Raw genomic sequence first — 27637 nt, forward strand, 5'->3', positions numbered from 1 at the left:
CCAACAACCCACGCTCAGTAGAAAGTGGATGGTCTGCTGCCGGAGAAGATCTTCTTGCCAACAGACTTGGAAACGCGGTGAGGAAGGGGGAACTTGAGGTCCTTGGTGAGGAGTTGCTTGATGTAGGGGCGCTTGACGTCGTCGGTCTTCTCGAGCTCAACGACCTTGAGGATCTGGGACTTGTTAGCATACAAACTTCGAAGAGCAGAGTTAGGGCGCGTACGTGGATCGACCTAAAGCGGGATCTATGTCTGGCAGCCATGTCTTGGTATAGAGCCTCAACAGCATCGGTTCTTGACATCTCACGGTACTCCTTGTACATGTTGTGGGTGCCGGAGCGGGAGTCGTATCGGATCCAGATACCGAAGTTCTTGACCTTCTGGGGGCGTTTCTCGTGGATCTGGGGGTTGAGATCAGTACTTGGATGTGCGGATGAGTCCGAGGCTACGTACGACGTTCAAGCTGACGATCTCTCCGTTTGCCTTCTTGACCTTGCGGAGCTTCATCAAGAAGTACCAGAATCGAGACTTTGCAACCACGGTATTGGTGGCAAAGATTCTCATGCGGTACAACTTGGGGGCTGGGTTGGCGTCAGTTGGCAAGTGACGGCCAATGACCTGGTATTCTGTAAGACGACCTGAGGGGGCATGTTAGCTGGGCCATCCAGTATCGCGCCATCCAGTAGCTTGAGTCTGCGGTCGTGTAGACTTGTCGTGCGCGCTCGAATATTGCTGTTGATACAGGTATGAAGTACGATTTGCTTGGTAAGTATCGGATGCCGTCGCAAGTCTCACGCCAGTTCGCGACACTGTCCAGCAGGAATGGTTCGTAGGCTCAGGACTCGCCATGCCGTGGGTGTCGTCTGTCCCTATCTCCACCCAGGCCTTCAACACCACAACCTTCGAACCCGCGCTCCTGCTGTCTCATTTCGATTGTTCAATCTCTCCTTCCGTCCCAGACATTACCGAGTTTTCTCAGCACATTTGCAGTCCTAAAAGTCCTCGTCGCTTCGTCCTCGAATATCGACCCCGTCGCTGTGGTGGGAGTGCCGTCGCCGGATCCTGGAGCAGAGGGAGGAAAGAAAACTAGAGCTTACCCATCTTGGATAAGTCAGTAATTGATCAAGAGGCGACTCGGAACAGGGCGACTTACTTTGTATCGTTGGCCGGTTGTCGAAATTGTCGTTGAACGGACTTTTGCAGATTGCGCTCAAAATTCTATGTGTGGCCCGCTCGCTCGGCACTTTAGCGAAAGCCAACACGTGATAGCTGCTGAAGCTAAGCCTCATTCGACCACAACAGACTCTCCAAACGCGGAACCACAACAACAGATCATGATGGACTGGTGCAACGGTTCAATGTTTCGATTTCAAGGCGGTGACGAGTAATAATTCCCAACTCAGGCTCTCACGGCTCCGGTCTTCGCCGACAATGCACTCCTAACGGGCGTTTGACCTCCCAAGATCACCACTTACACTGTGGAAGTCACGTGGCTCCAGCAAAGTCTCACGACATCCCACGGTTTGCAGCCACGGACGCTTACTCATCACACATTCAAGATGGACCGTATCTTCGCAGAGTTCGGAAAGGCATACTCGGAGGGTAATGGCTACGATCTTTCCATGACCTTGACTCCTGTATCACCAGCGGGCGAACCAGACCGACTCAGCAAATTCTTTCGAAGTACAAATCATGCTCAAGCCCAGAGAGATATTCGGAACGGAATCTTGAACGGCAACAATACTCCATTTACCCTCCCGACAGAGGAAGGAAATGGATGGGTTGAGGTCTACGTTGCTTACTGGAAGGCGGTTGGGGAGATATTGAAGGCAGACAGTGCTGCTGAAGCGGATGCGAAGGTAGGAAGGATCACATTGAAATTGCAATGCAGACACGCACGAAATATCTGAGCCCATGTTGAAGCTCAAAACACTTCCCAAGCAAAACCTCTCGTCTCCTCGGCTTCACCATTCACGTGACATCTAACATCCCATCACTATCCTCGCCATCCCGAAAGGTCAAGTTCAAGCTGACAATATCCAGGTATCATACGTCAAAGTCTATGAAGCATGGCGTGATATGACTCTGGCTCTCGTCAGAGGATACACCAACAATGGCTTCGAAGCCTGGACAGTGCCTTGCCTTTACGTCGCAGGCAAATACCTTAGAATCTTCGCCATCAAGGCAGACGAGGGTGCTGCCGCAACCACCAGCTCCGTGACCAACTTTGATGACTTCAATCCCGAGGCCGAGAAGAACGAAAAGTTGGAGGATGCTGCAAGACATCTAAACAGGATATTCACGATTTGTCTCAGCGACAGGTAAGCCCCTCACACCCGCAGTGAAGCAATGATATTGACTATAGACAACGTCAGAGCACCACTCGAGGAGTCCCGCAAATGGGGGATCTACAATATCATCAATCTCCTCTTCAAAACCTACTTCAAACTCAACTCCGTGTCTCTGTCCAAGAACGTCCTCAAGGCGATCCAGGCCTATCGCGGAGACATGCCAGCGTTGGATGCCTTTCCGAAAGCCCACCAGGTGACATTCAAATACTACATCGGAGTCATCTATTTCCTCGAGGAAGCTTACGAAGAGGTCTGCCTATCCCAAATAAGACCTCTCCAATGAACTTCAGCTAAGGTAGCACCCTAGGCTGAGAAACATCTCACCGAAGCCTGGAAGATGTGCCACCAAGACTCAATCCACAACAAAGAGTGTGTCCCTGCAAATCCTATCAAATCCAAAGCCCTCGGAGGAACACTAATAGCAAATATGTAGGCTCATCCTCACCTACCTTATACCCTGCCACCTCCTAACCACCCACACCCTGCCCTCCGCCACGCTCCTAGCACCATACCCCCACCTGCAAGAGCTCTTCCTGCCTCTGTGTCGCTGTATCAAGCGCGGCGACCTGGCTGGCTTTGACGCCGCCCTGGTAGCCGGCGAGGACGAGTTCACGAAACGTCGCATCTACCTCACACTAGAGCGGGGCCGCGACATTGCGCTGCGGAATCTACTTAGAAAGGTGTTCATCGCAGGCGGTTTCGAGGCGTCGAAAGATGTAGCGGCGCCGGTGAGGAGGACGAGGATCCCGGTTGCGGAGTTTGGGGCAGCGATCAGCATTGGGAGCAAGGAGCAGATGGAGTCGGATGAGGTGGAGTGTTTGTTAAGTACGATGATTTACAAGGTATGTCCATCTCTTGCTTTCATCGTAAACACCCTTCTGCACATTCTCTTTACTTTCACGGGCTGGACGGTACGCCCTTTTAAGGCGTCCCTTACCTGCCCTAACATAATAGCAGCCTGGCCAGGCGATGTCCTTTATCGTTCACCTCACTCACACCCGACACCAATCAATCATACACATCTCGTCCCTGCACAAATTATCATCTTCGTGAACCTATCTGGCTAATACCCCGTGCCACCTCCCTCAGAACCTAATGAAAGGCTATATAGCCCGCGAGCGTGGCTTCGTCGTCCTCAGCAAGGCTGGAGCCTTCCCCGGTACTGGCGTCTAAGACTCTCCCTCCTCATATATCCACGCAGTATCAGTATCAACCACCTACCACTCAATCTCATCAAGTACGTACCTACAGCAAGTAGACTTATCTTATTGCTCATACACTCTGTTGCTAGGTAATGCGGAAGGAGAGCAGGGTACATGGGCCACCAAGGCAGTGCACGGACCTCAGACCTTGGCACTGGTTCCTATACTAAGGTACCGTACCTACAACCTCGTCCCAATTCCTAGTTCTAGAGAATACAAGTCAATCAAGCACACATCACAAGAAGCTTCCTCGTGACCATCAACTACTACTCTATTAGTGTACTAGCCACACGCTCCCATCATATCAATCATCAATCCATCCATCCACGCAGATATGACTATCGCTTGCTCGCTTGCTCGCTCACCTAATCAATTGCCCCCCTCACTCATATTTTTCCCATACCCATACCCATACCCATACCCCCCCCCCACACCCTGTAATAAACACACCTCCCGCATCGACAACCATACCATACCATACCATACCTATACCCACCCATACCTCTCCGCTGCTCCGTCGACGAAAATACCTACCAGATGACCAACCGAGCGACTGAGCACCCACAGTACCTACCTCGTGTTCCTCCGTGTCCGTCTGTTGGTCATCCGTGTACATACATACATAGATACATACATACATACATACATACATACAACCCACCCTCACTCATCACGTCGAAAGGAAAAGCTGCTTCCCCTTTGATGATGATGATGACTGACTCGCTTGCATCGCCCACTTCCGTACTCAATTTTTCTTTCCCAGGATACCTATCATATCATATATCCTATGGTATCATATCGTATTACGTTCCTCCTCCTTGTTCCTGGCTGCCTGTTCATTCTCATTCTCATTCTCATTCTCCTTCGTGGTCTCTCGTATTCATCTATCTGTCTATCTATCCATACTCGCACTTCTGATCTTTTGATATCAATTTTGATATCAATTCTGATATTGATTTAGATGTTGATATTGATATAGATACACATAAACACATCAATCTAATCGATATGGTGAATAAACCTTTATTCACAAAGCAGCTTTGCCTTGCCTTGCCTTGCCTAGACCGTCCGTCATTCTTCTTTTCGCTCATCTGCTCGCTGAATACAGCTTCAATCTTTCTCATAGGCCCACGGCTATACGGAGTTCCTCCATCGCAGTCCAGTCTTCTTCCCACTCCCATCAGAAATTCAAGGGAGGGACTTCCGCAGCTCGCAGCCCGTGCCTAGAGGCAAGTCTTGGAGTCCCGTCGATTACATAAATTTATAGATAGATGGGAAGATATTGCAGCAAAGAACAATGACAGTGACTGAGACGACCAGGCCTGAGTATGAGATACAATAACGAGAAACCATACATGGTATACTCGCTCTCCCCTTTCTCTTCTCTGTCCCTCGAGACGAAGTACAATTTTATTCTCTCTTTTCCTTGGGGAGCAGACAGGTTCAAATGAGTTATGACACGCCAAAGAGACTGGGAGGCGAGCTAAGGAGAGGAGAGGAGTAGAGTAGAGCAGCGCGTGTAGCATATAGCAAGCAAATACAGCAAGGAATTGAGAGAATACGATGATCTGAGCCAGCCTAAACAGCAACCAGGTGAAGGTTAGAAATACAAGGGCTGTGTTGTGTGTGCTGCGTTCAAGCGTCCGTCCATATCCCATATTGAACGCCTGATACCGGACGCCTGGTATCAAATCATGGCCAAGAGATAATAGAGCAAGCCGTCCCAAATTATTGACGAGGTGTCAAGAAGCCACAGGAGAGTGTGAAGTGAAGAAAATGTCTATCGGTTGTATGAGAAGAAGAATTAGGAGTTGATGAGTCAAGGGTAGGTCGCGAGATGGACCATGTGCCAGGCGGTAGATTCGTGACTTAGTAGTGAGTCCGGGCACTACGTGGTGATTCCCTACATAATATAAATCAGTCATTTGATCACGAGATACGGTCGAGCCTTGGAGATGAGGTTCTCGAGAAGGCAGGAGAGCTTACACGACACTAGCAACGTCGTCAACGTGGTTACACAGCGCGACGAACAAGTCAAAGAACAGCGGAGACCCCCCAGCCTGCATTTCCATCTGCATGGTGCCACTGCGCTTGAAGGTGCCGCGCGAGCGAATGATTAGAGCGAGGTAGTGAGCGCGGAGTTTGGAGTCGGTGTCGGGCGTGTTGGCGTAGGCGTACCGGGCGGAGGTGAGGATAGTGGAGCATTGGATGCCGGATTCTGTGTTCGCAGCTTGTCAGTGTTTCAAGCTTGGAGGAGAGGTGGAAGAGTGAAAACCTCGAGAGACATACGCAAACCCTGCTTCCTCAGCGCCACCCGCTTCAACTCATCCAACCCAAACTTCTCAGCTGTGCAGTAGATCAACGTATCTTTCAACAGCTCCCCATCTACACTATGATGATAGACGGTGCTCTCCACACTGCCCTGTCCACCGACCATCTCCAAATCCCAAGTGTTCTTCCGCTTGTTGTGTACGAGTTTCGGGTAGTAGTCGCCTTTGTACAGGTACTCGAGCACCGAGGAGAAGATCTCGGGTTCTTCGTCGGGCAGAAAGATGCGTTTGGTGCTCGCTTCCATGAACTGGCCACGACAGGCGGCTTGGAAGAAGGGGGAGATGCAGAGGACATCTTCATGGGCGGCGAAAAGGCGTTGTTCACGGCCGACGACGAGGGTGATGATGGGGGATGTGAGGGTACTGTTTGGGAAAGTTGTTAGTGAGTGTAATGGCTCTGCGGAGTGAGAGGTGGGAAAGGTAGCCTACCTGCCCATCGGGTATGCTTCTTCGGTTGGAGGTCTGCGGGTTGTGGACCTCTCTGATCTGTTCTTCGACACGGCGTGGTCCCGAAATGAGGACTTCTTGATGCCGCGTCGACTGCTTCTGGAGAAGCTCTCGGTTTTTGATTTGTTGACACTACGGCTGAACATGTTGCTCTCTCTTCCTGCAGATTCAGCTGTTGTAATAAGTGTTATTTTATCGTATCGTACAAAAGCCTCTTGCTGATCGGCTACCTCGTCAATGTCGATGTTGCTGTCGTTGTTTGCTGGATTTGTCGATAAATTGCCGGATTGTCGCGTCGTCGAGGATTGGAGACGGAGATGGAATGCAGAACAGAAACAGAGGGGGGAAGAAAAGGGGGGAGAGGAGGCAGCTATATATACACCGCATACTGCTCTCGGGCAAAAACGCGGCTTGGGTCAAGGCGGCCTCGGGGAGACGCGCCTTTAGGTAGGGATCAGGAAAAGCACTTTACGCGATCCGACGCCAAAAATCGTGACTTTGGGTCACATGCCCTGTCTGGGTGGGCCTTGCTAGGGCCGCTATCCCAACTCCCCGGGACGTTACAGCGAATCGAAAGAGGAGAGAGAGTGGAGAGTGGAGAATTGAGTGTAAGTACTACGTAAAAGCAGCGAGCCCGGGTGAGACGAGACAGGGAGTTTGTGTCACCTTGTCCGGGCAAAAGAAAACAACGAATTGAACAAATGGACTGAAATCACAGCAGGGAGAAGAATCGATGCGCAGAGAGGAGGAAGAGAAATGGAGATAGTACAATACAATACTATACAATACAATAACATGAATCATCCAAGTGATTGTATGTAAAGTCCGTACTCTGTAGAAGTAAAGCCGTGATGGAGAGAGGTCTGGAGAAGGTTTGGAGCGTTCCTGAAGTTGGCTTCTCACGAATCCCTTGCCAAGATCCGCTAGTCCTCGGGGCTAGCCCAATGTAAACATCCTGGATCGATTCATTTCTGTGAATTCCTGGCCCGACTGTTGCCACTCGCCCAGCAGACTAGGTAGTCTCCCAACGTCAAGATAAGATGCATTCCGTACAGAATACAGTCTATCGATCTGCGGAGTACAGTAGGAATGAATGGCAAGAGCCGAGTGACCACCATCTACTGCCCTCGAGATGCCCCCATACGTCTAGCAGGAAAGTCACGCTGTGCAGAGAGAGAGAGAGAGCAAGCGAGGCGCTATAGCGGATCGGTATAGCGAGAGGCCCGGTGAGTTTCGTATTGTGATTGACTGCATCGATAGAGCGTCACAGCGTGGAATTCATATCTATTTCCATTCGCGGTACCACAAAATTGTCAATATAGTAGCAAATACTGGCTGTTGCCATCACATACGACCATAGACTGAGGAGAATTGGGCATCCCGTTCGCTCTGCCATACACAAGCCTCAGATCGGCAGATTAGTAGTTGGGTGGGTGACCACCAGCGAATACCTGCTGTTGTATGTCTTTTGCCAACTTCCTTTTTGCACCCTCTGCCTTAGGAAACTTGCATCAAATCCTGTGGAAAGAGTACCGATTTTCTTGGTTGTTGGGTACACCAAGAGCAGGAACTAAATTACGTGGAAATCTGGGCGATGGATTCTTTGAGGATGCCAGAACCCTCTACGGTGGTTGAGAGCAAGACTTTCTTCTTCTTCTTACGATCGAGATTATGAAGGCTGTCTCGTAGACTTTGAATCTATTTGAGGTCGAGGAGGTAAGTAAAAATGAGATTAATCAAGGCTGTTGATAAGTAAGATCAAAGAGCGATATCAGCAGAGATGGGAGCGACGAGCAATAATACGCCACCGTCGGACTGAGCCGTGAGTATTGAAAGTGTAACTGGGGATGTTTTGCCACGGATTGATAATGTTATTCTGTAAAGATCCAGCTGACGCTAACCCAGAATCCGCTTTGGCTGTATCGGCTATCCTCCTCCGACGACGAGCCAGCTGCTTCTCTAGGTCTGGCATCATAGCAAGCGGATAACAAACATATATTTCTAGCATATCGATTCTCGGATGCAGGAACGAGACGCTGAAGAGAAACACTTTCTCTTAGTGAACTCCGTCGAATCGCATGAACTATTAGTCTAGAGGGGGATTGACCCTCGACAGCTGAGCGCTACAGTTAAAGAGCTCTGTGTGGGCCTGCTTTGATACGATACACGGAGCCAGGATGCATAGGAGTTTGATCGGGATGAATGGGAATAGTAGAGAAAGCTATTCTTCAAGAAGCCAGGTCAATACAGCGGAGAGAATTTACCTAGTGGACCGTAGGTACGTACATGGAGCTTTCCATCAGGTGTGCTACAGAAACTCCCAATTGGACAACAGTTCAGTGTCCTGCTGAATAGTCTTACATAGGTACTTGGCTACAGGTTCATAATCGACATCCTTCGACAGCATGGATCCGTACTCAAGATCTTGCCTTCGGTATCTGCAGTCAAGTACCGAATCTGGTATAATTGAGCTAGGTGCTGATGACCCAAAGGTCACGTGTGTCGACTTGTCGATGCGATACTAGAGCTGGACTTCGCTTTAATAACCTCCTATCGACTGTATTGAAGCCATGTACATGTTTCTTCCCAAAGCCGCTAACATTCGAAGTTGCGAAGTGTTAAGGCTTCAGTTGTCTATCAGGCACGCATTTGCAGAGTCTTCACTTCGAGAACCTCACCTCTCTGTCCTCCTCATCGCCAGCTTTGGACAACCCATCCCATCCGCGGAAAAGCCAGGGACTGGCAAGCTCCCTGGTCAATCCATCTTTGCAAATTTGTGAAAAACACAAGCAGGAATTTTCCATTTCCCAAAGATGAGCCAAGCACTGAAGCTTGGCCAATCCCCGAGAAGTCTAGTTCAGGGGCTGCACAAATCACACTTGAAGAGTTTCAAAGTCTTCATCTCCCTCTTCTCCCAAGACAGCATCATCATTGAAGCTCCTTCCGGCATCCTCACATTTTTTCCAGGTTACAAAGTGGTAGCAGAGGAGGACGACAGCAAGATGTTTTCTGTCAATTTCGATCTCTTGTTCGATACACGGGGATGGCAGATAAAACTTTTGCTCGCGCCGTTTTTCTTGGGCTCGTTTATCATACTCGTTGGAGACCTCAGGGCTCTGATTGCGCTTGCTAGAAAGCCAAAGGTTCGATTTTCTTCCAACTCCCCTCTCTTCAATATATACATATATATATGTGTATGTATATATATTCAAATTCAGAATAAAATCTTTTTTAAAATCGGCTCCGTCCAGCCATGAAGCGTACACAGAGGATCGTCTAACGAAAGCACAGTCACCGCCGACGCCCACCGAAGAGAAGACAACACCTCTTCCCAAAGATGAGTCAATATCTACGGGGAGCGTCAGTAAGCCCGCTGCAGCAGAGGGGAGGTGATGGATTGGGCAGCAGAGAGCGAGAGCCTTGAGCCTTGTGCGAGGGCAGTCAGTCAAAGGGCTGAATTTGACGGCATGTACCCACAATTTTGGGGTACACGAGCGCGCCTCTACCGCAGGAGAAAGGTCGATTAACTCATGCGAAATCTGAGGGTCGGAGACGTTCGCATAGTAGAAATTTATATCCGGCTTCACCTTACCCTGTCTTAGTACAGTTCCACGCCTCAATTCCAAGCGACGGCAGCAGCGAGCAGCGGGCCACCCATCCAAAATTCGCAGTACCCATGGCGAGTATCCAAAGCGATCTCATCTAGGGCAAAGCCTCCATTTCTCGTACTGATTTCTGCTGACAGCGAGCGCATGCGTGCATGCTGTGATCGCCACCAGGCGAGTGAAGTGGCACCACCGCCCGCGGGAAAGATACGGGCTCAAAGCGACGAGAAGCCTACCTCTTTCTTGACCTGGTTTAAAAATTCGCCGCTAGGCGAGAGAAGAAACGCGCGCTCAGAACGCGCTCAGAACGCGTCTCCCTCTCTTTTTAGTTCCGAGGAAGAGATGAATCACGACCCCCCCCCCTCTCCCTCCCTCCCCGCCGCCTCGCCCCCCTAAAAAGTAGTTTTTCATCTACAGAAAAATAGCAAAAAGATAAAAAATAGCAAAAAGAATGGCCAAAAAATAGCCAAAAAGAAGTCCCCGCTCGCCGCGACTCCTCTCCTACTGGGGGGAGGTCCACCATTTCTAGCTAGGCCAGATGGCGGACCTCATTTCAGGGAACCCAGTAGAGGCCGGGCGGGATTGCGTACAGTCCGGCGCCCTCAAACCATTACCACCCACACGGCTCACCATGTTCACACCAAGTCAACCCGTGGGGGGGGGGGGGGGGGGGGGCCGACTGTAGCATGACGCATGGTGAGGTACCGCGCTGTTTGATGTCGGCTGTCGTGGTAGCTGGGTATATGTCACAGGTCGTAAATTCTTACCGTATAGCATTGTGCGGGTATTCTCCGGGCTCGCTTAGGGTGTTTGGATTCGCGGGCGGGCATATATATATGTGTGTGTGTATGTATGTGTGGTCTTGCTAAGATCGTAGCTCACCTGTCCTAGGTGGTAGGTACGCGTTTGATACTTCTACCGGGTATGGAATTATCGGTGACTGCGATTGCGATGAGAGTTACTGTACCCGCAGACGACGGGTTTCACTTTCGCTGTTGATGTTGATGTTTTGGGCTGGCTGGCTGGCTGGCTGGCTGGCTGCAATTCCACTCCACGAGCTCAACCAGCGAGAGGATTCATCGAGATTCGGCAGCGAAAAGGTCACCGGGTCGGGATCGTCCCAGAACATGTGTGGCGAACGAAGTATCTATGTTTTTTTTTTTTTTTTTTAAACCCTCGACCCGGGCCTCGACAGATAGACCATGCAGGTCGGGGGAAATGCTGGATCACACCAGCGAACCAAGTCCGAAACAGGTCGTTGTCCTAACCCCCTCTAGCGTATATCTTCTTCCATCGCCGGCAAGATGATCGTCCTAGAGTAGAGGGGGGGGAGGGGGGGGGAGGAGATAGTAGGGCTCTATATTCCTGGCTTGATTGAGCCGGATCCGTTGGGACTACGGCTTATCCTTTCCTTGCCTTATACCCGCAGATCTAGTTGTACACCGTATACTCGAAATGTGAAGGCAGGCGTGAGGCCAAGCACGCAAGCTCCTCCCTTTTTTTTTTTTTTTTTTTTTTTTTGTTTTTTTCCCTCCGGCCGTCACTCATTTGAGCGAGATTCCGGATTCTTTAAAGCAAGCAAGCAAGCACCCGACTGCGATGTCGGTATCACCTAGTCACTTACGGACAACGCAGAAACAGACAACCGTTGGACGAGGAGGGATCAACGAGGCGACGGACGTCTGGTGCGCCGGTACATCCCGCGCCGGGGAACTATACAGGATCAGCTTTTGGTAGGTGTGTAGGCTCGACCGTCTTCCACAGTTCAGTACAGTTCCGGGTTTGCTGGTGGACGAATACTGATCCCCACCCCCAGTACGTATGGCAGATCATTACGAGACAAGGCATTTCGAAGTAGTTGTGAGTACGGTATTATCCCGCTGAGGAGATCTTCGGCCGTGCCCAGGGCGACTTTCAATTAAAGCTGTTAGTCAGTTACCCTGGGGCCGGACATGCTCTCTCTCTCTCTCTCACACACACACACACTTCTCTCTCTCTCTCTCTCTCTCTTTCTCTCTAAATTTTACACTGACGCGACCGGCGCCTTGCGGACTACTATTATAGACTTTCCTCGCGGGCCATAATTTCACCTCTTGAAAGGTGGCTCAAGGAAATCCCATCTTTGATATCTTTGGGCGGAGGATATTATAGAGCTCGAGCTTTAGTCAAAAAACCACGCAACGGTTTTCAGCTTGTAAGAATGGGAGGGAAGGAAGAGGTGGATCTACTTCCTCGTCAGGTATATATATATATATATACAGCTAATATGAACGAACGAACGAACCAGGGACCTAGATGACTCTATAACCCTCGTCGTGATCTTTCTTGGATCTTATCAACAGCCTTAAGCAAAAACATCATTTTTACTTATTCGTACCTCCTAGACCTGAAATAGACTCTATGTCCACGAGACGGCATTCGTGAACCCGATGTTGAGAATCAGACGCCCTATCGATATAGTTAGTCATAATATAAAACCCACCGGGCCTTTCGCTCTACCGTCTCTCTCTCTCCCCCTCTCTCTCCATCCCCGCCCTAGTCTCTCTCAGCTGCTGATTAATTAGCCAGCTAACAAAAATAGCACTCGGTAATTCATCGGACAACACGATCTTTCGACGTTGCGCAAAGAAGTAAGTAGTAGTAGTAGTATACCTGTAGATGAAACCATTATTTATATATATATAAATATTTTCATAGCTTGTGATGACGATAATGCTCATTACTACTAGTACCTATTACAGCATGAAAAGAATTTTCCAACATACCTTACGTATGCGCGAAAAAATCCGCACTCGCTTCCGATTCCGCAATCGCTTGCCTACGCCGACTCGAGACTGGAAGGATGGATGTACCGGTACCGGTACCGGTACTTACGGTAAGGAGGCCCCGCTAAGCGAGCCGACGATTGTTAATACCGGTAAGGTAGGTAGGTACTTTAACGGCCCGACAACCACGTCACACCACACCCGTGAGGGAAAAAAAAAAGGAACCCTCGCCCTTTCCCTCACGTAACTAATAACTCACGCACGTGTTCCTTACTTACTTACTTTACTATTTTACCTACTCAGCGATCGATCGATCGGTCAAGTTTCAGTCTCCTGTGATAATTTATTTCCCGCTGACGGATGTACCTACCTACATATCTACATACCTACCTACCGTACCTAAGCAGCAGCATACCTACGTATGTACGTTTCTTAAGTCACGTTCACGTTCTCGTAAGAAAATAAATATATATACATATATATATATAATAAATATGAAAATTGAGAATAAATTCGTGATATAACTCTTTACGATTCTGAGCTATCCACAATCTACAAAACGCTTGATACAATCCACTACTGAATAGAATATAGACACGAGGTGGTGCTGCGGATATATATTTTGCAGAAATCATATGAGAGAGCTAGTAGTAGGTATCGGTTATAATGCGCAGACGCCAATTGCTAATGATGCCGATGCCACTCCGGGGTATCATATTGCCTTTCCTTATCCCTTTCCGTGTCCCTTTCCCGTTTCTTTCCATACGCCGCTTTCAATAATAACAGCAATGAAAAGCAATCTTTGGCTAGCTCCCCCCCCCACATGTACATCGACTCCTCCCAGGAAATAGCAAAGCAAAATCACTCCCAACTATCGCCCCCTCCGCATCACACCTCCATTCCCGTGCCAGATGCACCACCGACTGAGGGACCTCACAACTCAACCTCCTCCTCCTGGTGATGACCGGAGACGGAAGCCAGACCGGTCGAAACATCATGCCAACCACCACTCCTCGCCGCCTCAAAGGCCTCAGCACGGCTGAGGATACGGTATTCCGAGATCTCCGACTCCTGAGACTGCCCTCTCGCCTGTGACAGCACAATCTCCGTCACAGTCGGTTCGGGAGCAGCCGCTTCAACCATCAGTATGCCATCCTCATCCACATCATCCTCAAACACCTCGCTGTCTTCAAAGTCCTCGCTGCCAACCGCGACTCTCCGAAGCTCGCCGTGGAGTTCCACAACTTTGATCTCCAGAAGGCTATGTTGAGCTTGAAGTTCTCGGAACTTTGCTTCCCAGTCAACATCGGCGCTGCTTGACGACGGCTCGTCTTCGGACTCGGGCTCCGGGGTTTCAGCATTGTCTATCATGCTGTTCTCTTCGTAATCCTCGTTGAAATCCTTGTCGCCCGAGTCTTGAGAATCATACGCCGAGGAGTCATAGTCGAGGCATGCACCAACTATAGCTTGGACGTCCTCGTGCTCAACGATAAGGTCGTCGGTGTATGCATCCAGAGCGATTTGCGGTAAAGGCCCTTCCTGGGCGTCTTCGAAATATGGAAGACTGTCTTCTCCGGTCTCACAACCCATGCAGTAGCCCTCCTCCCCTCCCCAGACCTCGTGACCACAAGAAATGCAGCGGAAAATCTCATCGATAGCGTCATGGTATGTTGTTGGCTCTACGCCATCAGATTGCTCACCGTCTGTTCCGGAGCCAGAAGTATTCGCATGGTCATTGCCAGCCGAGTCAGGGGCGGGCGTACCGTGCTGGCGGCGAAGTTCTTCTGCTTGATCATTTGATATGACCAACGGCAACTGTTCATCACAGCTTTGGTCCCTATCTCTGGGGGAACATTGCGGTGCCCCTGGCGTAGGCCGTGAACGCTTTGCGCTGTTCTGTTCAAGCGTAACGGGAGCCTCTTTGCGACGGAGACTTTCTGGTCCAGCAGATCTATCTCGTGGTATAACCTTCCGTGATAATCGTACCTCGTTGCCGTTCTCGTTGTAAGGTCTTAGCTTCCCTCCCTGATCCCGTTGCAACCTCACCAAAGTCGAATTCTTGCGTGTAGGCGGAGACTCGTCAATCTCGACGGGGTTTTTACTTGATCCCAAGCTATCAGTTGCAGACCCGAGAACAGGGTGTATTCTATTTGTCTTTCCCATAGCAGCGCGAGGGCTGACGTGCAAAGCTCCTTCGGCATCGCTATTTCGACGACAAGGTGAACTGCTACCAGGTGGATCGAGCGATCGTTGCGAGCTTTCTGTCGTCTGAGTCTGTTGGATCGTATACCGGTCTCTAGCTTCAGCTTCAGCGACAGCCTTCTTCATCTCCGCATCATAGCGGAAAATCTGTGCCGAGCAATAACAGCCAAAGAGTCCCCTGATGCTGAGACTATCTGCAAACTAGTCATTGAACGTTCAACGAATGACACCTGGGGAACGCACCTTCATGCCAGCTGAGCGGATTCTCAGTACACGGCCAGACATCTTTTGGCGTGAAGATTTTCAGAAGTTCACATAATTCCGGGTAAGACGAGTGCCTGGAGTAAGGGAAGTTAACGGTCCGAGGTAGAGACTGGCCATCCTGCCCATCCTCGCGAGTACTGGCGTTTTGCTGTTTTTCGGTCACAGATCGCACAATCGCCCTCCCAAGTTGGTCGAGGGAGATCTCCTCCTGTTCGTCACCCAGCCCCAAGTCACTCAGGAATAAAGCTCGGCCAGGTGATTCGAGGGCGGCAACGAGAAATCGTCTCACTTCTCTCTTGATCAATGGATCTGCATCTGGAAACCTGAGCAGTGTCAGATGTGAGACCGAAGGATAATGCATACGCAACTTACAATAGCATGAGCTGGTCTATCGTAACGTTATCATCGAACTCGATCTGAGGACTTCCGCTGAGATCGTTACCAGACTGGATGACGGCAGGTTCGGGCTCTGGCACCTCCGCTGCATCATCCTTCCATCTGACAATGGGCGTAATCCACACGGTCTTGGAGCCCAGCGTTGGGCATTTCATACCCTTCTCGCATGAGTGTAAGCGAACATTGGGGTCAGTGGTAAGACAGCCGGGTTGGAAATTGTTCCCACAGGTGTAGCCGGCGAAGGTAGGTCCTTCTTGTATCATCAACTCGGTGGGTGGTCTCTTCTTGTCCTCTTTCGCCCCTCGTAGCGATTCAAAAATTCGGTACGTGTACTTGTTAACATGGATCTGGGACGATCAGCAGATTTGGCATGAGTCTTGAAAAGGAGCGTACCTGGGATTTGAGTGCCTTTGATAGTGCCATCCACACCTCTTCATATCCATAAGTCCATGCTGAAAGGTGGAAGATGGTATCCGCAGGGTACTGCAACACTTTCTGCAAGAGCTCCCTCAGCCCGTCGGCCTTGGGAGGGAAGATGGACTGGTCTGTACGGCTGGTGTCAAGGTAGATGCAGTCTAGGGTCTTGATGCCTGATGTATACTCAAGCAAGAGTGGATTCCGGGCGAGAGAGGAGACATGCCAGGGCTCTGATCTGATGTCTCCAGTGTACAGAACCGCTAGATTGTCCATCTCAAATACTACACCGAGTTCTAGTTCAGGGAAATGCCACCGGGAATTCAGCCAAACGTACAGAACATAACCGCACCAGCGCAGTGGTTTGCATCAAACAGCGTGACTTGCAGTGTGACACCAGGCTTCAGCTCAATCTGGGTGGGAGTCCCGAGCGGAATCGGCTTCAGGAGTTTCTCCAGATGTCCGTATTGCACCTTTCGCGCCGCCAAGGTCTTCATCTCGAAGCCTACGCGGTCCACTCTCCGCTCAAGTCGCAGGAGGATCTCCCGGGTAGCTGGTGAACAGTAGATACTTTAGGATATGAGTCAGAACACACACATTTATATCACCTATATCACCTATATCACCCATATCACCCATATCATCTCTTCACCACCAGGAGATCGCCTACACGTACAAGGAAGTCTTCCAGTGCTTCGAATCAAGACCCGCCAGATGGTCGCTGTGCACGTGACTTAGAAAGCAGGCACGGGGAGGTGCAAGGCCCGCAGCAGGGCGGAAGTAGTCAACTGTGATGCACCGATCAATTAATCAATCAATCAATCAATCAATAAGTCTCAGTCTCTAGAGAAGAAGAAGAAGAAGAAGAAGAAGAAGAAGAAGAAAGAAAACACGACAAGACGATGACTTTGTACCCACCTCTGATATCCTCAAACCCTTCCATTACGCCCTTGAAGGTCGACATGGTGCGATGACGGTCGGTGACAGCGTATAATTATCATAGGCATAAAGGAGATTCGAAGTCGGCTATACCGTGGACAGAAGAGAAGTCAGGCACGAGTTGTTATGATTGATAGAGGCGGTTCGAGAGAACAGAACAAAAGGATGTCAGTCTCTGCTCATATGGTGGGTGAAAGGCTGCTCGCCTTGATACAAGAAAGAACGCGAAGTCTCGGCAGCGGCGCGGACTCACATGACCTGTACAACCAAGGGTAGCCAAGTGAGTTCGACTTGACCTTAATGTATGACTACGAGATGAACCGGTCTTAAGAGATTTATGGCTCAAATAAAATGTGCGCTTCTCGGCCACAAGATATCCGCTTCTATGTACTCCATTTCATGTCTGCCTGGCAAGACCTATATCTCAAGTCTGTAGACTTCTGACGCGTTATACCTACATCTTGTTACTGTACCTACATAGCTTCATAGCTTCCATAACTCATCCCGCCTATGCATCAATCCAGTTAGTTATCATCACTGCCAACACCCCAGATCTCCGCCCACTCGCGTATTCAAACCAGGGCCAACGCAAAGACTCAAATACGAGCCCGCTTCTCACCCTGCAAAATCCTTACTGCCCTTGGAACTTCCATTCCCAGCCTTCCGCGTCTAATCAGGTGCCCCAGATACTTCACTTTCACCTCCATGTTCTTCAGCCTTCCCCCTCTCCTCAGCAGCCTCCTCCTTCTTGCGAAACGCTCCAAAGGGGCTCGGGGCAGCTAGAAGCATCAGCAAGGTTCTCATGAGAACTTGGCGGGGAAAGCGTACCACCTCGTTTGCTATCTGTTGAGCAGCGATAGATTGTTCTCTGAACAAGGTCTTGCACGTCTCGTTCCTGTTACTATACTATACTATACGCTACTATACGAGAGAGAGAAGAGAAACGGGGTAACGAGGAGAGGGACTAGGTAGGAGTAGATAGAGTGTGAGAGCATGCACGGGTGATAAAAGCAAAGCGGCAATCGCTTGACGGTCTGCTGGCTGCATCGCATCGCGGGGGTCAAGATCTGCTATTGAGAATTTGACTTGTTCAGTGAGCATACCGTACGTAGGCAGTGAGAATTGCTGCCATCTAGTTTTGTTTGCCCCCGGCCAGCCAACTCCACCCCACGCTCGGATAGAAATATAAATACAATTCTTTTCCCATTCCCTCTAGAGATATGCACCATACATGCGTGATGAAGACATGAAGAACGCCATCCAGACTATGCCATCCAGACCATGCCTTCCAGACCATCCAGAACTCCTCCCGACCCAGATTATCACCACCCCAATTTTTTTTTTTCAGCATCGTATCATCAAGTAGTCAGCGAAGCCGAGAAAGCGCTCACTCACTCACTCCTCATCTTCAACCTCCTGAGCCCAAGTCTCCTTCTCCCGCCGAATATACTCCGCCATATCCTCCGGCTTGAAGATCGAGCTCTCAGGATCCTTGCTTCGCCGAACCTTGATCGACTCCTCGTCCAAGACGCTCCCGACCGTGTCAATCCACTTGCTGCGCTTCTCCATCAAGTTCTTGACGCCATCACCGAGACCGGGACGAGCCATACCGGTATTGCCAGCGGCAACGTTGCTTCCGCCTCCGGCTCCGCCAGGGCGCTTGGCTTTCTTGCTCTTGCCAAGGGTGCGGGTGCGCTTCAGATACGATGTTTGGGTTTGGGCGTCGAGATCCTCGAGGATGTGGGTGTACTCCTGGTGGGCCATGCGGTCCTTGGCGATGTCCATGAGACGGGCCTTGCGCGCCGCGTTGATGATGGACTGTTCCTTGAGGCGCGCCTGGAGAGAGCGGAGGCGGGCGGCAACCTCATCATCGTAGTGGCCGTCGTAGTCGGGCTCGTCGTCGGCGGCGAGGAAGCCGATGTGGCGGAGCTCTTGCTTGATGCGCTCGTCGACCTGTTGCTGGTCGAGCTTGGGGTGGGTGGCTTTCTTCCAGGCGTCCAAATTAGAGTCGGCCATGAAGGTGGCGGGCGGTAGGGTTTGGGAGTCGTGAGGATCGCTGAGGATATCGCTACCGTCAGGGTTGGTGTCGACGTCGCCATTCGCGCCATGGGTCTTCTCTTCAGCAGGTGCTCGGTGCTCCGGTCTCATCGTAGCTAGTAGGCGTGCGAGCATAGGGCCAGCAGAGATCTGATCACTCTCGCCAATGAGATCGGTCATGCTCTCGATATCACCGCGAGCTTGATTGAGTGGCAGCTTGTCACGACCTGGTTGAGGCCCATCCGCAGACAACGCGCCATCTTCTTCCGCCCAGACTTCAAGGTAATGCCTCTTGCCACGACGTGCGATACTGAAGGGGCCAACACGATCTCCTCTCTCACGCAAGAACGTCAGGTCCTCCTCGGTCAATGGACGGAAGAAAGGCTCAATATGGGTAGCGAAGGTATTAGCTTGGACCTGATTGGTAGGCTTCGCGTTGCTGAAGTCCTTGTCGGGAGGCGAAGCAGGGATATACTCCTCGAGGGTGCGCGATGGGAATTTGGCGACAGAGTAGAGTTCCTTCTTCTCGTCGGTTGTCATGCCTTCCCACGCAGGGAGAATCTCGTAGACAGTGGGATCGGGGAATGAGAAGGGGTCGGGTCCAAAGGTTTGCTCTGCGGGATAGGCAGGTGCCGGTAGTGGCTGATGCTCGTCCGAGCTTGATTCAGCGTTGTCGTCTCTGTCGAGATCCATTGCTGAGGCAGCGGGGGTCAGTGCTACTGGAAGTGGTGAAAGAGAGGAGCTGGCCGAGTCGTTGTCACGTTCTCGAGATATCTTGCGAGCGTGTTTCTTATCCTGCAATGGAGCGGAGCGTTCTGGTTGTGCTATGTCAGCGAGGAACACATGGAAAGCAGAACAGAGACAGCAAGAGTGCGGTGTGGGGCCGGAATTTGTGGATAGTAACAGAGCTACACTAGCGCGGAATCCGATGGTCGATGGATGGTCGACTAGACACCACTAGGCAAAACTGAACACGGCGGACAAGCGAAAACAGAAAAGAAAAATTCATCTCACCTGTGTGAGAACCGTCTTGAGGTGCCACCCCATGCGCCCCATGGGTCAAAGGCCTCTCCTCACGCGCAGTACTCGCATCCTTTCTCTTCTTCATCTTGCTGGCTTTCTTATTCCGCCCTCTCTCCTCCTCCTCAGCGGCGTCTCTCTTCAGCCTCTCCCTGCGCTCTTCATCTCTCCTATCGTTCTCAATCTCTTGCACTCGAGCTTTACGCAGCTCATTGGCCATTCTCATGCCCCGATCGCATACACTTCCTCGGGTCTCGACGATTGCAACCAGCTTGTTCAAGCGCTCAAGCAAGGCCTCGAGCTCCTTGGAGCTGGATATGGAGCCACCAGTGTGCTCGAGTATCTCGTCGTCAATCTGGAAGCTGGCGATGGGGAGCTCGAGGAGCGCAGTTGAGCCGCCACTGTCGGGATGGTGAGAGACAAGGCTCGGGGTGCTATTGCGACTACGAGACTGGCGGTCGCGGCCTTTCTTGCCCGTCCCCTTCTGACCTGGGAGAGGAGGTGGCATCTTGATCCTGCGCTTGAGTGGGAGTTGAGGGAATCAGAAGATGGTGCTCGAGTTGGAGTCGGAGTTGGAGTCGGAGTTGGAAAGACGTCACATCACTGAAGTTTACGTGATGTACCGGTAATGTGGTGTGGTTTGGAGTGGACCTGCAAGCGCAGCAGCCGCGCGGGCCCTCGCGGAAAGTTTAATCCGAGGCTTCAAGGCTCTACGTAGCAGAGCTTTGGCTGTCTGACCGATCCAAGGCACACGTGTGGGAGTCTTGATGGGAGTGTCTAGACTTGAGGCTTGAGTCGTGGGCTCTGTTTTACTTGCGATATGGGTCACTGCAGTGGGTGTGTTGAGACTGCGACACACACCCAGGTACTTTGGGTGGAGATCACGTGATATTAGACTCTATGGGGGATATCGAACGGAGGCTTGAGCTGCGCAAGGATCTCATGGTAAGCATTCTACAGTACTGGGTCGGAGGGCGTGGATTCGAAAGTAGCAATACTGTACTTATGAGGTCGGCAGAAATGGAAGTGTGGTCATGTGCCAGGCTGATGATTACCGGTACCGGTACCGGTACCGTATTCCAATGCTTTGCGGCATTATCCCGAGTGAAGATGACAGGTCTCGTCTCCCGATGAATGGGATCACTCTCGAGTGACTGAGTGGCTAGCGGAATCCCTTGTTACAGTACCGGTACCGTTGCCAGACTTGCCACGTCCCGTGTCTCAGACCAACCGAGCACAGCACAGCACAGGCGGGCAGACGGGACAGATAAGCTTTGCGGTATCATCTTGGCCTCTTGGCCTCTTGGTCTCTTGGTCTCTTGGCAGAGGACTACTACCGTTCCTTCCCTCTTCCATCCCCGTACCCGTACCCGTATACCCTTGGTGATACTGTATCACATGACATACTTCCTTTCCCATCTCCCCCCATCTCCCCCCATCTTCCCCCATCTGGCCCGATCGCTGGGATATGCCAAGATCTCTCGGCATCCGTTACATCTCCTCCCAAGCCCTTGGCTCAGTCATCAAGCCCACCAAGCACACCAAGCCCCCCAAGCCCACCAAGCCCGTCAAATCCAAACCGGCCCTTCCCACCGCTGACGAAAAAGAAAAAGAGACGAGATTGCCCCGTTAGCCCTGATGATAGCGATCCGAGCCATCGAGACTTTTGTGTATGTATTCACCTATTTCCCTTCCTTCTCTCCTTCAACTTCACCAACTTCATCAATCTCACCAAACCTCACCGTCGCCCCCTCCGCGGTGATCCGGTGTAGACAACGACCCCCCGATGTCCTGTACTGCACTGCCCTGCCCTACTGCTGCTTGTGCGCCTCAGCCAAGCTGTAATCAATTTAATCAAGCAAATATCACTGACCCTCCACCAGTTTGCTGTTTCCCAATGATGAGTGGAGTAGTCGGAATCCCGAGTCCGTCGTGTCACGACTACGGGTATGTGGTTCCTTGTCTCCCTGTCGCTCTGCCTCCTTATCTACCCCCCGCATCGAGTCGTGACTGACGCTGTCGTGGAAAAGCCCAACATCTCGTTTGCGCAACGGGCCGAGAAGAACCTCGAGACCCTATCGACGCGCGACGCGGACCTGGACGGAAAAATTAGTGGATTTCTCTACGTGCCCGACCTCAAGCAGGACGATGCGTGTTTCAACGTCTCGAAAGAATACGTCCCGGCAAACGTTACCCGGCAAGCAAACCTCGCTCCGACCGATTACACGCTCGTCGCCCTGGCCCCGTGGATCAGCGTGGAATGTACATTGTCATACATGCGGGCAGCCCGTTCGGATCCCGTACGGGCCCTGATATTCTACCAAGCAAACAATGTCACAGATCCAACTACACCGCCTTCCGGCTCATCCGCATGGGATCTTCGGGATGGAGGAGCCTGGAGAACCAAGCATCAATTCCCGGTGTATGCCGTTCCCGGTGTTCTGGGCTCTACTTTGATGCGCCAACTCAGTCTGTACTCGGGAAATATGACTGAAGTACCCTACGGACACCAACTCACAGAAGTGCCTGGTGTTGATCCCAGGGACTATGTCAGGCTCTATACCCAGATTAGACTCGGCAACAAGACAATTCTCCCGAGACTCTGGGTCTACTTCCTAGTGATCTCGGCTGTTCTGATGATCTGTCTCGGCGGGATTTCGGCTGTCATGCATGTTGTGCAACGAGCCCGCCGGAAGTCCCTTCATCGACGGGTAGTAAACGGGGAAGTAGACCTCGAGGCTCTTGGCATCAAGCGGCTCAAGATTCCGCTGTCGGAGATCGAACGTCTGCCACTGTTCATCTATACTTCTGAAGACGAGGCCTCGCCTCCGATGTCCCCACAGAAAGCAGAGACAGTGTTTACCACCATTGAGCGACACGACCTTGCAGATGGATGTTCCACGAGTCCCGGGTCGGAATATCAAGTTCGCTACGCCCTCTCCACATCTAATGATTCCACGATACCAGAGCTTGTTCCGATTGATGACAGCACCCCCTATGTCCCGGCTGTCGTTGCCCATACGTTTCTTCCGTACATCCAGCCTACGTGTGAAATATGCCTAGAAGACTTTGAGTCGGGCATCTCGGAGATCCGAGAGCTCCCCTGCGGGCACATCTTCCACCCGGAATGTATCGATACATTCTTATCCTGCAGTAGTTCTCTGTGCCCGATCTGCAAAAAAAGTGCACTGCCTCTCGGGTGCTGTCCGACTAGAATTACCAATGCTATGGTTCGACGAGAACGTAATCTTCGGAAAGTACGATCTCGTATCAAAGAAGGCAAAGATGATGAGGACCTCGAGGCGTACGGTACAAGAAGGCGAGTCCAAGACATCACAGCTACCATCAGGAGGAATCTTGGGAGCGCGCCGTCTGTCCGACGAGCAAGACCGCCCTTACCTGATCAGCCACAGCCAGTTTTTGTTGCAAATCATGAACCATCGGGCTGTGGGCAATATGACACTCTGGGCAAAGCGCTGTCCAGGGAAGAGCTGGTTGGTTACAGAATTCGCGAGTTGGAGGCTGCGCAAGTTCCTTTACGAGATCCCGATCTCGTGCGTGAACGACAGCCACCGAGGTGTATGTTTGATCTCTCCCTGTCCCGCCCGAGATGATTGCTGACAATCGCATAGGGCTGAATACTTTATCCAATGCGTTCCCTGGATTCTGATGCCGATGGGATTTGTGTTGTTTTGAGATTTCTGAATGATTGCATTTAGCGTTGCATTGCATGGCATGGCATGGAATGCCATTTTACGGCGCTGGCAAATACCTTGGAGTATATATGAAGCGATTTGGAGTTACCTGCCATCATACCGGTAGTCGGTTGTGAGGTTGATGATGCTGTACAGAGGAGGGGGAGTGCTCTATTTCAACGAGTGGCTTGCTAGCACAGATCTTGGTTGGAGTTGGACGAGTAGCACGAATGAGCGGATGCATAGGATATATTCGAAAACTTTTGTGAAGACATTTGTGAAGTGTCTTCTTGCTTATTTAGTATAATGTTGACAAGAAGTACTGTCTCTCTCTACTTATCTTGAATGGATTTATTTACTCTCCTTTATCAAAATCCCTGTCCGGTTGCTGACTGCGGGGGGGTACTGGTAAGTACCGGTAGGCAAGTACCGGTAACACCGCGCTCAGATCAGACCAGACCAGCTCCCTGGCTTCCTGGGTCCAGTTGATATCTCCGAGGACTTGAAGTCGCCATTGTTGGCAGACCATATTTCGAGATGCATCTCGTTCCAAAAGAAGTCAGTCTAATTATGACCAAGGACGTGCATTTATTAATCGCTAACTGGGCTTTTCCTCCTCTGCTCCGTACAGCTCGATAAGCTTGTCATCTCGCAGCTTGGACTGCTCGCCCAACGACGACTGGCTCGAGGCGTGAAGCTCAACCATACAGAAGCTTGCGTAATATATTTTCTTCCTCCCTATTCTTGACATAGAACTAAAAGAAATTGCAAATTTCTGCAGGCTTTAATCGCAAACAATCTGCAAGAGGTTCTCCTTCCCCCCCCCCCCCACCTTCCAGCAAACCACCAGCTAACCACCCCCCTCAGCTCATCCGCGATGGCAACCACACAGTCGCGGACCTCATGTCCATCGGCGCCACCATGCTGGGCCGTCGCCACGTCCTGCCATCCGTCTGCTCGACCCTCACCGAGATCATGGTCGAAGGCACGTTCCCGACCGGCACCTACCTCGTTACAGTACACCACCCCATCGCCAGTGACGACGGCGATCTCGCGAAGGCCTTGTACGGCAGCTTCCTGCCCATTCCAGACCCGTCCGCATTTGCGCTGCCCGAAGGCGTGGAGTACGCGGCAGAGAAGCAGCCGGGCGCGGTGGTGGTGGTGAAGGGCAAGGTGGTGCTGAATGAGGGGAGGAAGAGAATCCGGTTGAGGGTTACCAGTAAGGGCGATAGGCCGATACAGGTGTGTCCTCCTTACCGATATCCGGACCTAGGGGAGGGTGGTGAGGGGGAAGCAACTGACAGTGGTAGATTGGTTCACACTATCATTTCATCGAGACGAATCCCCAACTGGATTTCGATCGCGCAAGAGCCTACGGGTACCGCCTCGATATCGCAGCTGGAACGTCCGTCCGTTTCGAGCCTGGCGATACGAAGACTGTTAACTTGGTTGAGATTGGTGGGAACAGAGTCATTCGCGGCGGCAACCATCTGGCCACGGGCAAATTGGATCTCTCGCGTGTCGAGGATATCGTAGATAAGCTCCAACAAGGCGGGTTCGCGCATAGCCCGGAGCCGATGGGCGATGCGGCGCATATCAGTGCGTTTGAGATGGACAGGGCGGCTTATGCGACGATGTTTGGGCCGACGGTTGGGGATACGGTTAGGCTGGGCTTTACGGATCTTTGGGTCAAGGTTGAGAGAGACCTGACGTCCTACGGAGACGAGTGCAAATTCGGAGGTGGTAAAACCCTCCGCGAGGGCATGGGACAAGCTACTGGGGTTTCGGATGAGGTCTCCCTCGATTTGGTGATTGTGAATGCGTTGATTGTGGATTGGACCGGTATCTACAAAGCTGATATCGGGGTCAAGGATGGCTTCATCGTAGGTATTGGGAAGGCGGGAAATCCGGATGTGATGGAGGGGGTCTCGCCGAATATGATCGTTGGGTCTTGTACGGATGTTATTGCCGGGGAGGGCAAGATCATTACAGCGGGAGGGTTTGACTCGCACATCCATTTTATCTGCCCTCAGCAGGCCAATGAGGCTATTGCTTCTGGTATCACGACTATGCTGGGTGGAGGGACTGGTCCAAGGTATTCATTCACATATCAGTGTTGACGGACTCGGCTAACATCAGATAGTGCTGGCACGAGTGCGACGACCTGTACTCCAGGCAAGAACTACATGCGGCAAATGCTCCAAGCATGCGATTCGTTGCCAGTCAATTTGGGAATCACTGGTAAAGGAAACGACAGTTCTCCCATCGCTCTACGCGAGCAAGTCGTTGCAGGAGCTTGTGGCCTCAAACTCCACGAGGATTGGGGCAGTACCCCCTCTGCTATCGATTCTTGCCTCACGGTCTGTGACGAGCTCGATGTTCAGTGTCTCATCCACACCGACACCCTCAACGAATCCGGCTTCGTCGAAGCCACGATCGCGGCCATCAAGGACCGGACTATTCACACTTACCATACCGAAGGTGCTGGCGGCGGTCATGCCCCAGATATCATCAGCGTTGTCGAGCACGCCAACGTCCTCCCCTCGTCTACCAACCCCACGCGACCATTTACTCGAAATACACTCGACGAGCATCTCGACATGTTGATGGTTTGCCACCACCTGTCCAAAAATATCCCCGAAGACGTTGCCTTCGCCGAATCCCGTATCCGCGCCGAAACCATCGCGGCCGAGGACGTCTTGCATGATCTCGGTGCCATCAGCATGATGTCCTCCGACTCGCAAGCCATGGGCCGCTGCGGCGAAGTCATCCTCCGCACCTGGAACACGGCGCACAAGAACAAGGTGCAGCGCGGCACCCTCAGAGAAGACGAAGGCACTGGCGCAGACAACTTCAGAGTCAAGCGCTATGTAAGCAAGTACACTGTCAATCCCGCTATTGCCCAAGGTATGGGCCACATCATTGGCAGTGTTGAGGTTGGCAAGCTGGCAGATCTTGTAGTGTGGGATCCGGCCTGGTTTGGAACGAAGCCGACGACTGTTGTTAAGAGTGGGATGATCGCTTATGCTCAGATGGTATCCTCCTCCTCCTCCTCCTCCTCCTCCTCCTCCTCCGCCCCTCCCTCCACCCCCCTCCCCCCCCGCCTACCTGACCACTCATACTGACATGACAAATTAGGGCGACCCCAACGCGTCCATCCCAACCGTCGAGCCCATCATAGCTCGCCCCATGTTCGCCCCGCTCGTACCTTCCACCTCCGTCCTCTTCGTCTCCCAGTCCTCCATCCAAACCGGTACCATCGCTTCCTACGACCTCAAGAAACGCATCGAGCCCGTCAGGAACTGCAGGAAGATTGGCAAGAGCGACATGAAGTACAACGATGTGATGCCGAAGATGAAGGTGGATCCGGAGAATTACCGGGTCGAGGCTGATGGCGTGCATGCTACGTGTGAGCCGGCGGAGAGGTTGCCGTTGGCGCAGGTTGCGTTTGTCTACTAAGTGGAGGGGTGGAGGGGGTATAGGGGTGTAGGGGTAATATCCGCTCACAGTTGAATTTCAAAATTTGTGAGCGACGGCGTTGACAGAAAATCCTCAGGTCAAAGTCGGATTTGAAGACAATTTGCAACGCGCTGAAAGATTACAATCTCTATAGGTATGAACTAGAATGAGATCAAACACCATGATAACTTTCGTGGTAGTCGCGATAGATGTAAAAGTCTAGGTAGCCCGGCCTTCCTTCCACACCGGTCGGTCCATCCATCCATATATCTATCTCAACATTCCAGAAAAATCCTCGCGTACTTCTTCCGCCCGTTCGTTCGGTCGTTCGTCTCCCCACCCACGGGCTGAAGGAAAAATGTATATCTACCTATCTGTGTACCTATATACATTTACTCACTTCGATACCGACCGACACGCGCGAAAATTTCATACTTGTGCAAAAGGGATAGGGAAAGGGAAGGGAAAAAAAATTCACACGATTGCCTCTTATCTTCTTTTTGACATAACAT

General features: G+C 51.5%; 8 protein-coding genes across 9 annotated transcripts; 4 read left to right on the forward strand and 4 right to left on the reverse strand.

Annotated features, from left to right (window-relative positions):
- Window positions 1-14: 14 nt before the first annotated feature.
- L3040_007382 (uncharacterized protein) lies at window positions 15-1335 on the reverse strand (the record flags this gene model as incomplete). The annotated part of the gene is made up of 5 exons (XM_066154839.1): window positions 15-173; window positions 224-400; window positions 453-637; window positions 1149-1193; window positions 1329-1335. 5 exons carry the CDS (start codon window positions 1333-1335, stop codon window positions 15-17), a joined length of 573 nt encoding a protein of 190 aa, XP_066010731.1.
- Window positions 1336-1558: 223 nt separating this feature from the next.
- Window positions 1559-3808, forward strand: L3040_007383 (uncharacterized protein; the record flags this gene model as incomplete). The annotated part of the gene is made up of 8 exons (XM_066154840.1): window positions 1559-1858; window positions 2043-2320; window positions 2375-2600; window positions 2658-2719; window positions 2784-3192; window positions 3440-3509; window positions 3552-3587; window positions 3642-3808. The coding sequence occupies 8 exons, from the start codon at window positions 1559-1561 to the stop codon at window positions 3806-3808; spliced, it is 1548 nt and encodes a 515-aa protein (XP_066010732.1).
- A 1613-nt stretch (window positions 3809-5421) lies between these two features.
- Window positions 5422-6475, reverse strand: L3040_007384 (uncharacterized protein; the record flags this gene model as incomplete). The annotated part of the gene is made up of 4 exons (XM_007297560.2): window positions 5422-5455; window positions 5539-5770; window positions 5842-6245; window positions 6312-6475. 4 exons carry the CDS (start codon window positions 6473-6475, stop codon window positions 5422-5424), a joined length of 834 nt encoding a protein of 277 aa, XP_007297622.2.
- Window positions 6476-9142: 2667 nt separating this feature from the next.
- On the forward strand, window positions 9143-9722 carry L3040_007385 (uncharacterized protein; the record flags this gene model as incomplete). Its single annotated transcript, XM_066154841.1, has 2 exons — window positions 9143-9472; window positions 9621-9722. The coding sequence occupies 2 exons, from the start codon at window positions 9143-9145 to the stop codon at window positions 9720-9722; spliced, it is 432 nt and encodes a 143-aa protein (XP_066010733.1).
- A 3910-nt stretch (window positions 9723-13632) lies between these two features.
- L3040_007386 (uncharacterized protein) lies at window positions 13633-16939 on the reverse strand (the record flags this gene model as incomplete). 2 transcript variants are annotated; one of them, XM_007297562.1, is made up of 7 exons in its annotated part: window positions 13633-15095; window positions 15145-15488; window positions 15538-15908; window positions 15955-16259; window positions 16313-16545; window positions 16652-16763; window positions 16894-16939. In XM_007297562.1, 7 exons carry the CDS (start codon window positions 16937-16939, stop codon window positions 13633-13635), a joined length of 2874 nt encoding a protein of 957 aa, XP_007297624.1. The 2 variants fall into 2 exon arrangements, with proteins under 2 accessions (XP_007297624.1, XP_066010734.1); XM_066154842.1 differs by having other exon boundaries at window positions 16646-16763.
- Window positions 16940-18309: 1370 nt separating this feature from the next.
- On the reverse strand, window positions 18310-20479 carry L3040_007387 (uncharacterized protein; the record flags this gene model as incomplete). Its single annotated transcript, XM_066154843.1, has 2 exons — window positions 18310-19766; window positions 19966-20479. 2 exons carry the CDS (start codon window positions 20477-20479, stop codon window positions 18310-18312), a joined length of 1971 nt encoding a protein of 656 aa, XP_066010735.1.
- A 1130-nt stretch (window positions 20480-21609) lies between these two features.
- Window positions 21610-23641, forward strand: L3040_007388 (uncharacterized protein; the record flags this gene model as incomplete). Its single annotated transcript, XM_066154844.1, has 4 exons — window positions 21610-21641; window positions 21855-21918; window positions 22002-23550; window positions 23604-23641. 4 exons carry the CDS (start codon window positions 21610-21612, stop codon window positions 23639-23641), a joined length of 1683 nt encoding a protein of 560 aa, XP_066010736.1.
- A 562-nt stretch (window positions 23642-24203) lies between these two features.
- On the forward strand, window positions 24204-27125 carry L3040_007389 (uncharacterized protein; the record flags this gene model as incomplete). Its single annotated transcript, XM_066154845.1, has 7 exons — window positions 24204-24224; window positions 24298-24384; window positions 24448-24474; window positions 24534-24908; window positions 24977-25761; window positions 25810-26701; window positions 26805-27125. 7 exons carry the CDS (start codon window positions 24204-24206, stop codon window positions 27123-27125), a joined length of 2508 nt encoding a protein of 835 aa, XP_066010737.1.
- Window positions 27126-27637: the final 512 nt, after the last annotated feature.

The sequence above is a fragment of the Drepanopeziza brunnea genome, assembly GCF_022702325.1.
Source record: "Drepanopeziza brunnea f. sp. 'multigermtubi' strain 214-2 chromosome Unknown ctg13, whole genome shotgun sequence".
In the NCBI taxonomy this organism is placed as follows: Eukaryota; Fungi; Ascomycota; class Leotiomycetes; order Helotiales; family Drepanopezizaceae; genus Drepanopeziza; species Drepanopeziza brunnea.